General features: G+C 47.1%; 1 protein-coding gene across 4 annotated transcripts in view; it reads right to left on the bottom strand.

The window, feature by feature from the left end:
• The window catches only part of igf2bp3 (insulin-like growth factor 2 mRNA binding protein 3), a 199928-nt gene that overhangs the window by 5450 nt on the left and 180365 nt on the right, over positions 1-14113 (bottom strand). For all 4 annotated transcript variants that reach the window (XM_038797406.1, XM_038797405.1, XM_038797407.1 and 1 more), the window contains 3 exons: positions 12642-12716; positions 11367-11498; positions 10647-10760 (listed from right to left, as the gene is read on the bottom strand). In XM_038797406.1, the coding sequence (XP_038653334.1) occupies positions 10647-10760; positions 11367-11498; positions 12642-12716 (321 nt within the window). The remainder of the gene's footprint in view (positions 1-10646; positions 10761-11366; positions 11499-12641; positions 12717-14113) is intronic.

Genomic DNA, 14113 nt, shown 5'->3' with positions numbered 1-14113 from the left:
GAGAGAGAGGAGTGCGAGAGAGAGAGAGAGAGGAGAGAGAGAGAGAGAGAGGAGTGCGAGAGAGAGAGAGAGGGAGAGAGAGAGAGGAGTGCGAGAGAGAGAGAGAGGAGCGAGAGAGAGAGAGGAGTGCGAGAGAGAGAGAGGAGTGCGAGAGAGAGAGGAGGAGTGCGAGAGAGAGAGAAGGAGTGCGAGAGAGAGAAGGAGTGCGAGAGAGAAGGAGTGCGAGAGAGAGAGAGAGGAGTGAGAGAGGAGTGCGAGAGAGAGGAGTGCGAGAGGAGGAGATGTAATGACAACACTGGGCTCATGGAGTATCTGGCCGGCGAGAATGGAAGAGGTGCCAATGACAGTGCTCTTCAACTCGTTCTTCCACACAAGTCTTTCTCCATCCCCCCTCCCACCGCTGACACCTCAATCCTGCTTGAAGTCGTCGATGAATGGCTTCCATCTCTGGGCAAACCTATCGACTGACCCGCTCATGAAAAACTTAATGTTTTCCAACCTCAGAAATTCCGCCAGGTCACCCACCCACACCCCTGATTTTGGTGGCTCCGAGTCCCTCCCAAGAAAAAAAATCGAGGTCTCTCGCCCCCTGGACGCCCGGGCCTTCCGACACTCCAAATATCACCTCTTCTGGACTTGGTACCAACTCTTCCCTCAACACCTGAACATTACGTCCATGAATCCCTGCCAGAACCCCTTCAGTTTCCAACATGCCCAGGACAAGTGAACATCGTTCGCGGGCCTCCCCATGCAAACCCCACACCCATCTTCTTACCCCCTCAAAAAACCTACTCATCCTAGCCACCATCATGTGTGCCCTGTGAACTACCTTAAATTGGAGAAGACCAACCCTTGCGCACGACAAGGACACATTCACCCTCCTCAGGGCCTCCTCCCACATCCCGCACTCCATTCCATACACCCACGCTCCTCCTCCCATTTCCATTTGACTTCTCCCATCGGTGCTCCCTCTCAGTCCATTAGCTCCTTATAAATCTTAGACATCTTACCCTCACCGACTCCCTCCCTCCCTCCCTTGATAGCATCTGATCCTGCAACCCAAGGGCAGCACACTGGAGGCCAACACCGTGCCAATGAATGCCTTGTCATCCAAGTTCAGTGCATACACATTGGCCAGCGCCACCAACGTGCCCAACAACCCAGACTACTCCATACTCTCCACCAGAGAATGTCAATATATTGCCACAGAAAATTCCACCTTTTCATTAATCAACACCGACTGCCCCCCCACCCTCATGCCCTACAATCAAAACTGCCGCAGCCATCCCTTCCGCAACCTCGTTTGATCCTTAATTCTTAAATGGGTTTCCTGTAAAAAAAAATCTTCCTTCAAACATAAAGTGCTTAAACATGCATAAAGACCCAGGACCTTTTGACCCCCCTATATTCCAGATTATCAACCGGATCAGGGCCTTGGGCAACCCCCCCAAATCCAGGATTAGCCATATCTACCATATAAAATTATCTTTATTATTGTCACAAATAAGCTTACTGCAATGAAGTTATTGCGAAAAAACCCTAGTCGCCACATTCCGCCGCTTGTCCAGGTACAGAGAGGGAGAATTCAGAATGTCCAAATCACCGAACAAGTGCGTATTTTGGGATTTGTGGGAGGAAACCAGAGCACCCGGAGGTAACCCACGCAGACACGGAGAGAACATGCAGACTCCACACAGACAGTGACCCAACTGGGAATTAAACCCGGGACTCTGGAGCTGTGAAGCAACAATGCTAACCACTGTGCTAATATCCACCCTGTGAGGCAATCCAGCAGTGCCTCAACCTGCGCCAGCGCCAGGCCCACTCAAGATCACCGCCACATTCCCCCATAAAATGCAGGACCAAATCAAAAGAATTGTTTACTGGGCCATTTCATCTCCTCACATTCTAGGTTATCAACCAGATCGGGGGCCTCTGGCAACCCCCGGCCCAACCCAGCATTAGCCATATTTACCCGGAGGCAATTCAGTCGCGCTTAAAGCTGTACCAGCTTCAGGCCCGCTCAAGGTGACCACCAACACCCCCTCCCCAGAAAGCCAGCACCAACAAGCATCATCGTCAGCAGTCTCCCCTCCCACCTACTAAACCCACCCTAAATACCAACAAATCAACAAGAGAACTAAAAGCCCCTCCCCCATCCCAAACAAAACAGAAACAAAAAGCCTAAGCTCATTATCTTAAAAAAATTAAAAAAGCAGCCCCCATGGTAACATGCTGCCAGACATTCCCCTTCTCCGCTCCCATCAACTAGCTACACGGCTAGCAGGGTGACCACCGCACAGGGTAAAAATCAAAGTCAACACAACAATATATCAACAATCAACTCTCCACCCAAACCAAAAACTTTAGTTCAGAACCCGAGAGGGAAACCCAGACCCCGCCCCCCATCAGAACCTGAGAGGGAAACCCAGACCCCACCCCCCATCAGAACCAGAGGGGGAAACCCAGACCCCACCCCCCAAAATAACACAAGTGCAATGTACAAACCTCAACTTCGCCCAGAATGGATAGCCACCAACAAGCCCAGGAAGAACCCAATCCCTCCCCATCACAAAAATTCCCCACAAGATACAAATACAAATGAACTTCATGAACAAACTCAGTCCTCAAGCACTTTCAGTTCTCCCCCAATCCATGCTTCCTGACAAACTCATTTGCATCCTCTGGCGCAATAAAATAATAGTCTCTGTCCTCGAAAGTTACCCAAAGAGGAGCCACACCACACCAATCCTCACGTTGCTCCTGTACAGTGAGGCTTTGGCCTCATTAAACACTGCACGCCTTCTCATCAGCTCTGCCCCAACATCTTGATATATTCTGATGGCTTGGCCTTCCCATCTACAGACTTGATGGTCCTTCGCCCACCTCAGACCTGCCAGGTATCGCTGAAACCTGACTATAATCGCCCGATCTGGCCTTCTGCCTCAGCAATCTATTGGTGCGATCCAACTCAGGGAGGGGGGGGGGGGGGGGGGGGGGGGGGGGGGGGGGGTGGGGGTCAAGAAGACCCCCTTTCCCGTCAACTTTCAAAACATGGGGCGGCTCAGTGGCAAGCACTGCTGTCTCACAGCTCCTGGGTACCAGGTTCAATTCCGACCTCGGGTGACTGTGCGGAGTTTTCACTTTCTCTCCATGTCTGTATGGGTTTCCTCCAGATGCTCCGGTTTTGTCCCACAGTCCAAAGATGCACAGGTTAGGTGGATTGGCCATGCTAAATTGCCCCTTAAGTATCCAAAAGGGTAGGTGGGGTTACTGGCTTACGGGGTTAAAGTGGAGGCCTGGGCTTATGTAGGGTGCTCTTTCCAAGGGCCGATGATCCTTAAGTTTTGCAGTCTACAGCAGTGTTCCAGCTTGTGAACCATGGCCTTTCGCGCCCACTGCTCCTCCACCATCTCTGCCTCCAAGGAGGCAATCTGATCACTGTTGTCAGAGAGTGCCACCTCAACCTTCCTTACTGTCACCCCATGTACTTCTATCTGCTGGTCCATCTTATCCACGGTTGCCCAAATTGGGGCCAAAGTCCCCTCCATTGCCTTCTGCAGCTCCTCAGTCGACACCTGCCGCTGCTTCATAAATGCATTGGTTAGGAAGCTAACCAACGTCTCAGAGGGGCCACAAACTCTTCCGATGCCATGTTCCCCCTGCTGGGGATCTAGGAACATTATAATCGATCGACATTCCCTTGCCAGACCCCTTGCTTTGAACTACTTGTGCTGAACATTATTCAAGCGAAGGGGGCTTATTTAATCAAATTACACCAATTCCTTCCTGAAAATCCTTCCTGGGCAGAAAGGGCCAAAGAAATAAAACCCTGGTGGGAACCACCGCATGCGTGACTGCTCACCACACCGCCGCCACCAGAAGTCCGCATCCATCATCTTCGCAGCCATCCCAGAGTGCGCTGGGATGTAGGTCGTCAGTCGAGATTATTTGTCAGCTTTCAGTCCCAATTAACGTCTCCAGTACTCTTTCCTCTATAATATTAATTACTTCAACTTCCTTAATCTCACTAGATCCTTCGTTTCCCATTATTTTTGTACAGTGTCTCTTCTGTAGTAAAGACAGGGACACAATTTGTTTAACATTTCTGCTATTTACTTATTCCCCATTACAATTTCTCCTGACTTGGGCTCGAAGGGGCACAACATTTACTTGCATTACACTTTTTCTTTTACATACTTGTAAAATATTTTGCAATCTGCTTTTATATGTCTTGCTCATTCCATCACATTCTAGTTTGTCCCTCTTGTCAATTTTTATATCAACCTTTACTGGTGTCCAAAATCCACACAATTCTAAGGTTTACTACTCTGCCTTTAAGCCAATACCATCACTAATCTATAACTTGCCATGGATGAGTCAATTTTCCCCATGGAGGGTTCTATTTCTCAATAGAAAGTAGACTAATTGAGAATTTGCGTACATTAGGGCAGCATGGTGGCAAGCATTTCTGCTTCACGGCATCAGGTACCTGGGTTCAATTCCGACCTTGGGAGACTGTGTGGAGTTTGCACTTTCACCCAGTGTCTGCGTGGGTTTCCTCCGGGTGCTCCAGTTTCCTTGGCATCCATAGAGCCCCAACAACGCAGAAGGACGCTATTCAACCTCAACGAGTCTGCAACACTCTGAAAGACACCCACCCTATCCCCGTATCCACACCGAATCTACAAATCCTTTGATACGAAGGGGCAATTTAGTATGGCTAATCCACCTAACCTGCACATCTTTGGACTGTGGAAGAAGCCCATGCAGACACGGGGAGAAAGTGCAAACTCCACAGTCACCAAAAGTCAGAACTGAGCATGGGTCCCTGGCGCTGAGGCAGCAGTACTAACTACTGTGCCACTATGCCACCCACAGAACAAAGATGTGCAGATTAGCTTGATCGGCCATATGAAAATTGCCCTTTTGTGCAGACTTGATCTCCTTCTGCACTGTAAGGATTCCATTAAAAGGAAGGCTTAAGTAGCAGTTAGGTTAAATCGAGACAGGCGATACGATGGAGGCACAAACTGACAAGCATAAATGGATGATTTTCAGATTCTCGAACCGTGACTAGCAACGAGCGGGGTGTGGTGCTGGGTCCCTAGTTCTAGTATTGAGTAAATGTGTGTCCCCGAGAGCCTGAGTCAGGAAACACTATCAGAGAATAAAGCAATGCAGAAATATTAAATAAATATTTTGTGTCTCTGTCTTCATAACAGAAGGCAAAAAGCTGGGCTTTTCCCCAGTAATCAAGGACCTAATGAGATTTGTAGCAGCATTTATGATCCACTTGGGACGTGAGCCTCAATTATTTGGATCTCGTTATTTGAGGAAGTATATATACTTGCATTGAAGGTAGCTCAGACGGTTGATTCACAAAGGATTGTCTTCTGAGGAAAGGTTGAGCAGATTAGGTCTGTACTTTGAGGGGTGGTCTTATTGAAACATAAAAGATTCTGAGAGACCAAAGGTCGCAGAAGCTGAGGGGTGTTGGCCCTTTTGGGGAGATCTGGAAGTAAGGTCACAGTTTCAGAATAAGTGGTCTCCCATTTAAGACAGGTCAAAGGATTAAGCCTTTCAGAGGATGGCCAAGAGGAGTCTACCAGGGGAGGTAGGGTGGCTGGCAAGAAAAAAGAAACATGGCTTGCGGTTACATAGACATCCCAAAGTAGCTTTACAACCAATGGTGGTTGAAGTGTCGTCACTGTTGCAATGTGGGAAACTGGACAGTCAACTTAGAACATAACAGCACAGTATAGGCCCTTCAGCCCACAATGTTGTGCTGACCATTTATCCTAATCGAAGATCAACCTAACCTACATCCCTTCAATTTACTGCTGTCCATGTGCTTGTCTAAGAGGCGCTTAAATGTCCCTAATGACTGACTCGACCACCTCGGCTGGCAGTGCATAGCGCAGCTCCCTCAGACAGCAATGGTGATAATGATCAGAATTAATTTGTGATTTTTGGTTGAGGGATAAATATTAGCCGTGTCATGGGAATAACTCACCTCCTCTTCTTAACATCCACCTTCAGGCGTGGATGGGGCCCCCGTTTAACATATTATCCAAATACCTCAGACAGCACAGTACTCCTTGTAATTGTCTCGAGTGTCAGCATACATTTTTGTATAAGTTCCTAGTGTGGGACTTGAACCTACACCTCCTCTAAAGTAAGAATGCTTATGGTGAACCACTGTATTGTACATACTGTTCTCATTGTACTTACTGTTCTTACTGTTTGTTACATGTCTCGGTTTGTCCCCACTGGCTCCGCCTGTGGCTCCGCCTCTCAGGCTCAAGTATAAAAGGTGGTTAACCTCCAGCCCTGCCCTCATTCTGGGACCGGCTTTTAGTCTTTTAGCTGATTAAAGTCAGAGTTTACTCTTCCGACTCTCGTCAGTCTAAATTGATGGTGCATCAATTTAATCAGCTAAAATTTTAAGATGGATCCATCGCTCAAGCCTCATCACCTGGAGCTGGACCCCCAAGCAGCCGACGCCACTGCCACGTTTGAACACTGGCTAAGCTGCTTCGAATCTTACATTGATTCCTCCGCCACCGCCGTCGCTGAGACCCACAAGCTGCGAGTCCTGAACTCCCGGGTTAGCCCACAAGTTTTCCTTCTTATCAGGGACTCTACCTACGCTGTTGAAGGGGCAGTATGTTAAAGAAGTCAACGAGGTGTACGCTAGGCATCTCCTTGCCACGAGGTGACAGCGCCCCGGAGAATCACAAGCTGAATTTCTGCGCGCCTTGCGGGTACTCGACCGGAACTGCAGTGGTAAGGCGGTATCGGCTGTCAAGCACACCGAATTGCTGATCTGGGACACCAACGTCGCAAGCATAAAATCTAATTAAATCTGCCAGCGCCTACTAGAAGGGGGTACACTCTACCTCCAAGACACAGTTCAACTCTTAGACTTGTTGGAAGTGGCCTTCCATAACATGGATGCCTGCACCTCCGACCATGTGGCACCCTTGTGGACGTCGTGGGCGCCGCCATCACCCGACTCGGGGGCGCCACACGCCTGTGCCGCGCAGCGACCCGCCAACTCCAGAGGCCCGACATGTTACTTCTGTGGCCAGGGTAAGCATCCCAGACAACGCTGCCCAGCGAGGAGCACGATCAGCACCGGGTGCGGAAAGAAGGGCCATTTCTCTAAAGTCTGCCAGGCCTGACCTGTTTCTAAACCCAGCAGCACTGTGTGTAGCCCACAGGGACCGCTCCCATCTTCCACATCATCCTCCACGTGCGACCCGTGGAGGCCGCCATCTTCGACGCCACCCGCCACGTGCGACCCGTGGGGGCCGCCATCTTCGATGCCACCCACCACGTGCGACCCATGGGGGCCGCCATCTTGGAATCAGCCCACCACCCCCCGGAACCCCTGCTCACCAGATCGCACGCTGGCCTCCGCTACCCTCGATCAGCCCACCCGCCTTCCAAAGCTCGTCTCCATCACCCTCAACCAATCTCGACCTCATCACCTCACTAAATCCATGATGGCCGTCCACGGCCACGAGACGACCTGCCTCTTCGGCTCCGGGAGCACAGAGATTTCATTCACCCAGGTACGGTACGGCGCTGCTCCCTCCTAATTTTACCCGCGAGCCAGAAAATCTCCCTGGCTTCCGAATCACATTCGTGGACGTCCGTGTGTACTGTGTTGCAACCCTTACAGTACGGGGCTTCGAGTACAAAAATTTCAAGCTCTACATCGCCCCCCAATTCTGCGCTGCCCTACTACTAGGTCTAGATTTCCAATGCCACCTCAAAAGTCTTACCTTGGAGTTCGATGGACCCCTGCCCCCTCTCTCCGTCTGTAGCCTCTCGACCCTTAAGGGCACCCCACCCCCACTCTTTGCTAACCGCACCGCGGACTGTAAGCCCATCACCACTTGGAGCAGACGATACAGTGCTCGGGACAAGGCCTTTATCAGGTCGGAGGTCCAGCGACTCCTGCGGGAAGGGATCATAGAGGCCTGTAACAGCCCCTGGAGAGCCCAAGAGGTGGTCGTCAAGACTGGGGAGAAGCACTGGATGGTCATCGACTACAGTCAGACCATCAACTGGTACACGCAGCTCGATGTGTACCCTCTCCCCCGCATATCTGACATGGTCAATCAGATTGCGCAGTACCAAGTCTTCTCCACTACGGACTTGAAGTCCGCATAACACCGGCTCCCTATCCACCTGGAGGACCGCCAATACACTGCCTTCAAGGCAGATGGCCACCTCTACCACTTCCTCAGGGTCCCCTTCGGCGTCACCAATGGGGTATCAGTCTTCCAACGGGAGATAGACCGAATGGCTGACCAGTACGGGCTGCGGGCCACCTTCCCGTATCTGGCTAATGTCACCATCTGCGGCCATGACCAGCAGGACCATGACACTAACCTCCAACATTTATTCCATACCGCCAAGTTCCTTAACCTAACATACAATAAGGAGAAATGAGTTTTCCGCACAACCCGCCTAACCATCCTTGGCTACGTTGTGGAAAACGGAGAGCCCGATCCCAACCGCATGAGCCCCCTCCTGGAACTTTCACTCCCCCACTGCCCCAAGGCCCTGAAGAGAAGCCTGGGGTTCTTTTCCTATTATGCCCACGGGTCCCCAATTATGCGGACAAGTCCCACCCACCCATAAATACCACAATTTTTCTCCTGACGGCTGAGGCCCACCTGGCCTTCAATCGCATCAAAACAGATATTGCCAAAGCCATGATGCATACAGTAGACGAGCCAATCCCGTTCCAGGTGGAGAGCGATGTGTCTGACTTTGCTCTAGCCGCTACCCTCAACCAGGAGGGCAGGCCCTTGGCTTTCTTCTCCTGTACCCACCATGCCTCCAAAATCCAACACTCCTCTGTCGAAAAGGAAGCCCAGGCCATTGTGGAAGCTGTGCGACATTGGAGGCATTACCTGGCCAGCCAGCGATTCACTCCTCTCACTGACCAACGATCGGTTGCCTTAATGTTTAACAATACGCAACAGGGCAAGATCAAGAATGACAACATCCTAAAGTGGAGGATAAAACTCTCCACCTATAATTATGATATCTTGTATTGACCTGGGAAGCTCAATGAGCCCCCAGATGCCCTATCCCGCAGTACATATGCCAGTGCACAAGTAGATCGACTTCAGGCCCTCCACAATGACCTCTGTCACCCGGGAGGTCACCCGTTTATTTCATTTTATCAAGGCCCACAACCTGCCTTACTCCATCGGAGGAGGTCAGGACCATGAACAGGGACTTCAGGTCTGCGCAGAGTGCAAACCGCACTTCTATTGGACGGATAGAGCACACCTGGAAAAGGCCACCCGTCCCTTTGGATGCCTCAGTATGGATTTCAAAGGGCCCCTTCCCTCCCCTGACCGTAATGTGTACTTTCTCAACATCATTGATGAGTACTCACGTTTCCCTTTCGCCATCCCGTGCCCTGACATTGCCACAGTCATCAAGGCCCTGCACAGCCTCTTCCCCTTGTTTGGTTTCCCCACTTACATCCATAGCGATCGGAGGTCCTCCTTCATGAGTGGTGAGCTGCGTCAGTTCCTGCTCAACAGGGGCATCGCCTCCAGCAGGACGACCAGCTACAACCACCGGGGAAACGGACAGGAGGAGAGGGAGAACGGGACAGTCTGGAGGGCCGTCCTTCTTGCCCTACGGTCTAGAAGTCTCCCTGTCTCCCGCTGGCAGGAGGTCCTTCCCGATGCATGGAACCACTATTATATTGCACATGCTGCTCTTACTTATTGTACTTACTGTTTGTTACATGTCTGGGTTTATCCCTGCTGGCTCCGCCCCTTGGGCTCAAATATAAAGATAGCTAACCTCCAGCCCTGCCCTCATTCTGGGACTGGCTGCCAGCAGGTATCTGATTAAAGCCACAGTTTACTATTCTGACTCTCGTCAGTCTAAATTGATGGTACGTCAATGTTACCCATTGAGAATGCTGACACTGCACAGTTGCTCATTTATACTTCACCTAACTAAGTTGTTTTCAAACCCCGCGAGGCAACTCTCTGCGAACTCTCCCTAACAGATCCTCTTTTTATTTATCTTAGAATTCTAAGACTAACATTACTAACCACTACCTTATGATGCCCTATTATGTATTTTCTTTTATTTCCTTTTCTTTTCATGTACTTAATGATCCGTTGAGCTGCTCGCAGAAAAATACTTTTCCCTGTACCTCGGTACATCTGACAATAAACAAATCCAATCCAACTGCAGATTGTACATATTCAGTCTCTTTCCTCGTCTTTTGGTGCAGATTTAAGCAGTAATCTCAACATCTGATTGGTTTTCTTTTAAACTGCTAGTGACTGGAAGAAAGAACTCATCCAGCTAGATCTGCACTGCTACCAACAATTCAGCCCAATTACTGGAGTAAAATAGTCAAATTTGAGTTGAATTTTAACAGATAGATATATCGCAACAGAATTTAGCTGCCCCGGCAGAGATATCCCCATCATAAAATATTGAAAAGCGAGGCAAAATGTTGAACCACATTCAGTTCCCGTGTACACAGAAACATTCCTACCAAATGAAGAGTTTGTGTATCATGTTAAAGGTGGACATAGCAAGACGCAAATCAATCAACAGGAAATTAGACAGTTACATCATCTTACCTGACTTGCAAAGAAGTGACCAGTGATTTTCACAATAACCTGATCATTTTCATCTGGTGTTTGATCACGAGGAACTACTACTTCTGCACTGGTCAAGTTCTGTAGTTCATTTACCTTTTTAATTAACAAACTTAAATTACTCACATGGGCATACAAACACATTATGTTTCAAGTATATATTTAATATTTTAAATACAACCATATTATGCACATACATATTATTTCGAATATATATACTTTCAAATATTTCAAAACATTTTGAATTCATGATCCAACTTATAAAAGATCCAAAAGTATTATTTCAAACAGCAGAGACATCAGTATAGATATATAATTCAACAGGAAAAGAAAGTGCCAGGAGTGGAGATCAACATAATTCCTACCTTCACAGAGATTGGACTAATTGGAACCCTCAGAACAGTTATATCTCAATGTTATAGTTATCTCAATGTTATTGGTAAATTTCAGGCAGAGAATATAACCAGAATTACTCAGCATGGATTTATAAAAAAAAAAAGGAGCTGGACACCGCAAGGCACGATTTTGAAATTTTCCAATTACACCAAACTGTGGGATGCATCGTGTTGGTCTTCATCAAATCACAACATGGTACAGAGTGGGCAAATAAGTTGCATATCCTCATTTCTCTCGACTACAACAACATTAAAGTGGATTTATTCCAGAGTCAAGGTATACATTTCACGACAACCCAGTACTCACCGTTTTGCCTCCTTTCCCAATAACTCTACCAGCAGCATGGCTTGGCACTTTGATATGGGTCTCTAATTTCACTTCTTCTTTGGGTCCAAAGAAGTTCTCTTCTTTCAGTTTATTATAGATTCTGCCTTGAGCCTGCGGAACAAAATATTTTGCAACTGCAATAGTTCCCATTCCAAGATCTGAACATTGTCTACCACTTTGACATGGCAACATTTTTGTGACAATAATCTGAAATTTAAAACATTCACCAAAGTGACCACAGGTGGAAAATTTAGCTCTTACTTTTAAACAGGAAGTGGGCTGAATTTGCTGACAACTTTTTATGATGCAGAAATTCCAATAATTTATTATGGCAGTAACTTAAGGCATGATGTAGGTCAGAATTATATAATCTTTATCATTGTCTCGAGTAGGCTGACATTAACACTGCAATGAAGTTACTGTGAAAATCCCCCAGTTACCACATTCTGGCGCCTGTTCAGGTACACAGAGGGAGAATTCAGAATGTCCAATTCACCTAACATACATGTCTTTTGGGACTCGAGGGAGGAAACCGGAGCACCCGGAGGAAACCCATGCAAACATGGGGAGAACGTGCAGACTCTGCACAGACAGTTACCCAAGCTGGGAATCAAACCTGGGTTCCTGGCACTGTGAAACAACAGCGCTAACCACTGTGCCGCCCTTTAGCACTGCTCCACAAAAAGGTGTTCAACAAAAATATTGGACATCTACTTAATCATAGCCCAACTCTTATTAAAATAATGGAATAGACTGCCACAACTTTGACCATTACAGAATCTGCTGAAGGGCTCAGATCAGTAACATGTTCAATTGTTCAGCAGGTTGAGGACAACATTTTGTATCCAAAAAGTACGCTGAAATTTAAAAACTTTTAATAAAATTATAAAAATAAGTTTTTCTGACAGCCAAGCAGGTTCTAATTTGTCCCAACCATCAAGGCTGATGTTAGCTTTATATTAATATTTACTGAGCTTGTGCATGAAGCATGGATTGTATCTAGTACTCCTGTCTGATTTGAACGGTGCTTCCTGATGCAGATTTATACTGTTGTTTTTTTTTAATAAATATTTTTATTTTCCTATTTCACATTTTCATCCAAATTTACACCAACCAATCAACAGTAACAAATACAATGTAAATCCCCTGACCAACAATTCCTTCCTCTCACCAACCCCCAAGCAACCCTCAACATTTTAAATACAAACAGCAAAGAAAAGGATTCGCAGATTTATACTGTTTCAGAGAATTTACCTTAAACTGAGCTTCAGGCTGCCCAGAGATGATCACCATTCGCTGTTTAGCATCTGGGCCTTCTGCAGGAGCAATCTGCAATATAACATTTATGAATACCGAGAGTACCTTTAGAGAATGATCATACAAAGAAGTATCAACCAACACAAAGTTAACTCTTCCTTCCACTCAAATTTCATGTTATTTTCCCTGCAAAGAATCTGTTCTCCACATGAAGCAGGCGTGGTGGCACAGTGGTTCGCACTGCTACCTCACAGCACCAGGGACCCGCGTTAGATTCTGATCTTGAGTGATTGCTTGGAGTTTTCACTTTCTCCCTGGGTCTGTGTGGGTTTCCTCCTGGTTCCGCCCATAGTTCAAAGATATGCAGGTTAGGTGGATTGTCCACGATAAATTGCCCCTTATGGTGGGATTGCAGGAATAGGCCTAGGTAGTTCAAACAGAGTCGGAGCAGACTCGATAAGCCGAAAGGCCTCCTTCTGCACTGTAGGGATTCTATGATTATGCATATGCAACAAGATCTGGACAGCATTAAGGCTTGGACTCTCAAGTGGCAGGCAATGACTATCTCTAACGGGAATCTAAGCATCTCCCCATGATGTTCAATGGCATTACCACTTAATTTTTTGATTAAATTTATTACAAATCACCTGCACTGAAGAATTTCATTTGCCAGAATTATATTAACTTCTCCCACAATCCTAGACACTTCACAATTACTGTACAGAATACAGTGTATCTGATTAAGCTTGTTCAATTCCATCTTGATTTAGACACAGTCAACAGTGATGAGTTAACCCATATATTTTCACATTTTAGCTGGCATATCTCTACGAATGCAGTAAATGGAGATGAATGCTCAAAGACGGGGCTCAAATAAAGCACTATACTCTATTTAAAGGATACCCAGCAGCAACATACTTCAAGCTACCAACAACTTGCAGTTACTTAGTGCTTTCAATGTAGTCAAACATCCCAAGGCACCTCATTAGAGGTTTTTTCAAATAAAAATGCACACAAAGACATGCAAGTATTTATTTTGGGGGGGGGGGGGGGGGGGGGGGGGGGTGGAAACAGCCAGTGACAGGTTTCAAGGAGCTTCTTGAAAGAGATATACACACAGAAGGGTTTCGGGAGGGAACTCTAGAGTTTAGAGTCACGGTAGCTGAAGGCTTGACTGCCACTGGTGGAGTGAAGACAATTGGGAATGGGTAACGGGCACATCAAGTCTATGTTCTAAACAATTAAATTCAAGTCAGCTTAGGTGATATTTATTCGGTGATCCAATAAAGATGAACGATCAAATAATGGGATTTACTAGGGTAACATTAATGCTCAGGAAGTTTATAAAAGAAGCACATTGGCGGATAGTCAAAAATAATAAAACAAAAAAAGTAATTGAACACACAGGCATATCAAATGCAGCTTTAAACAAAAGTATTCTGTAAGCATTTCAAAATGATTGCAATTTA

This window comes from Scyliorhinus canicula, chromosome 5 (assembly GCF_902713615.1).
Source record: "Scyliorhinus canicula chromosome 5, sScyCan1.1, whole genome shotgun sequence".
In the NCBI taxonomy this organism is placed as follows: domain Eukaryota; kingdom Metazoa; phylum Chordata; class Chondrichthyes; order Carcharhiniformes; family Scyliorhinidae; genus Scyliorhinus; species Scyliorhinus canicula.
This window is presented reverse-complemented; position numbering and strand designations above follow the sequence as displayed.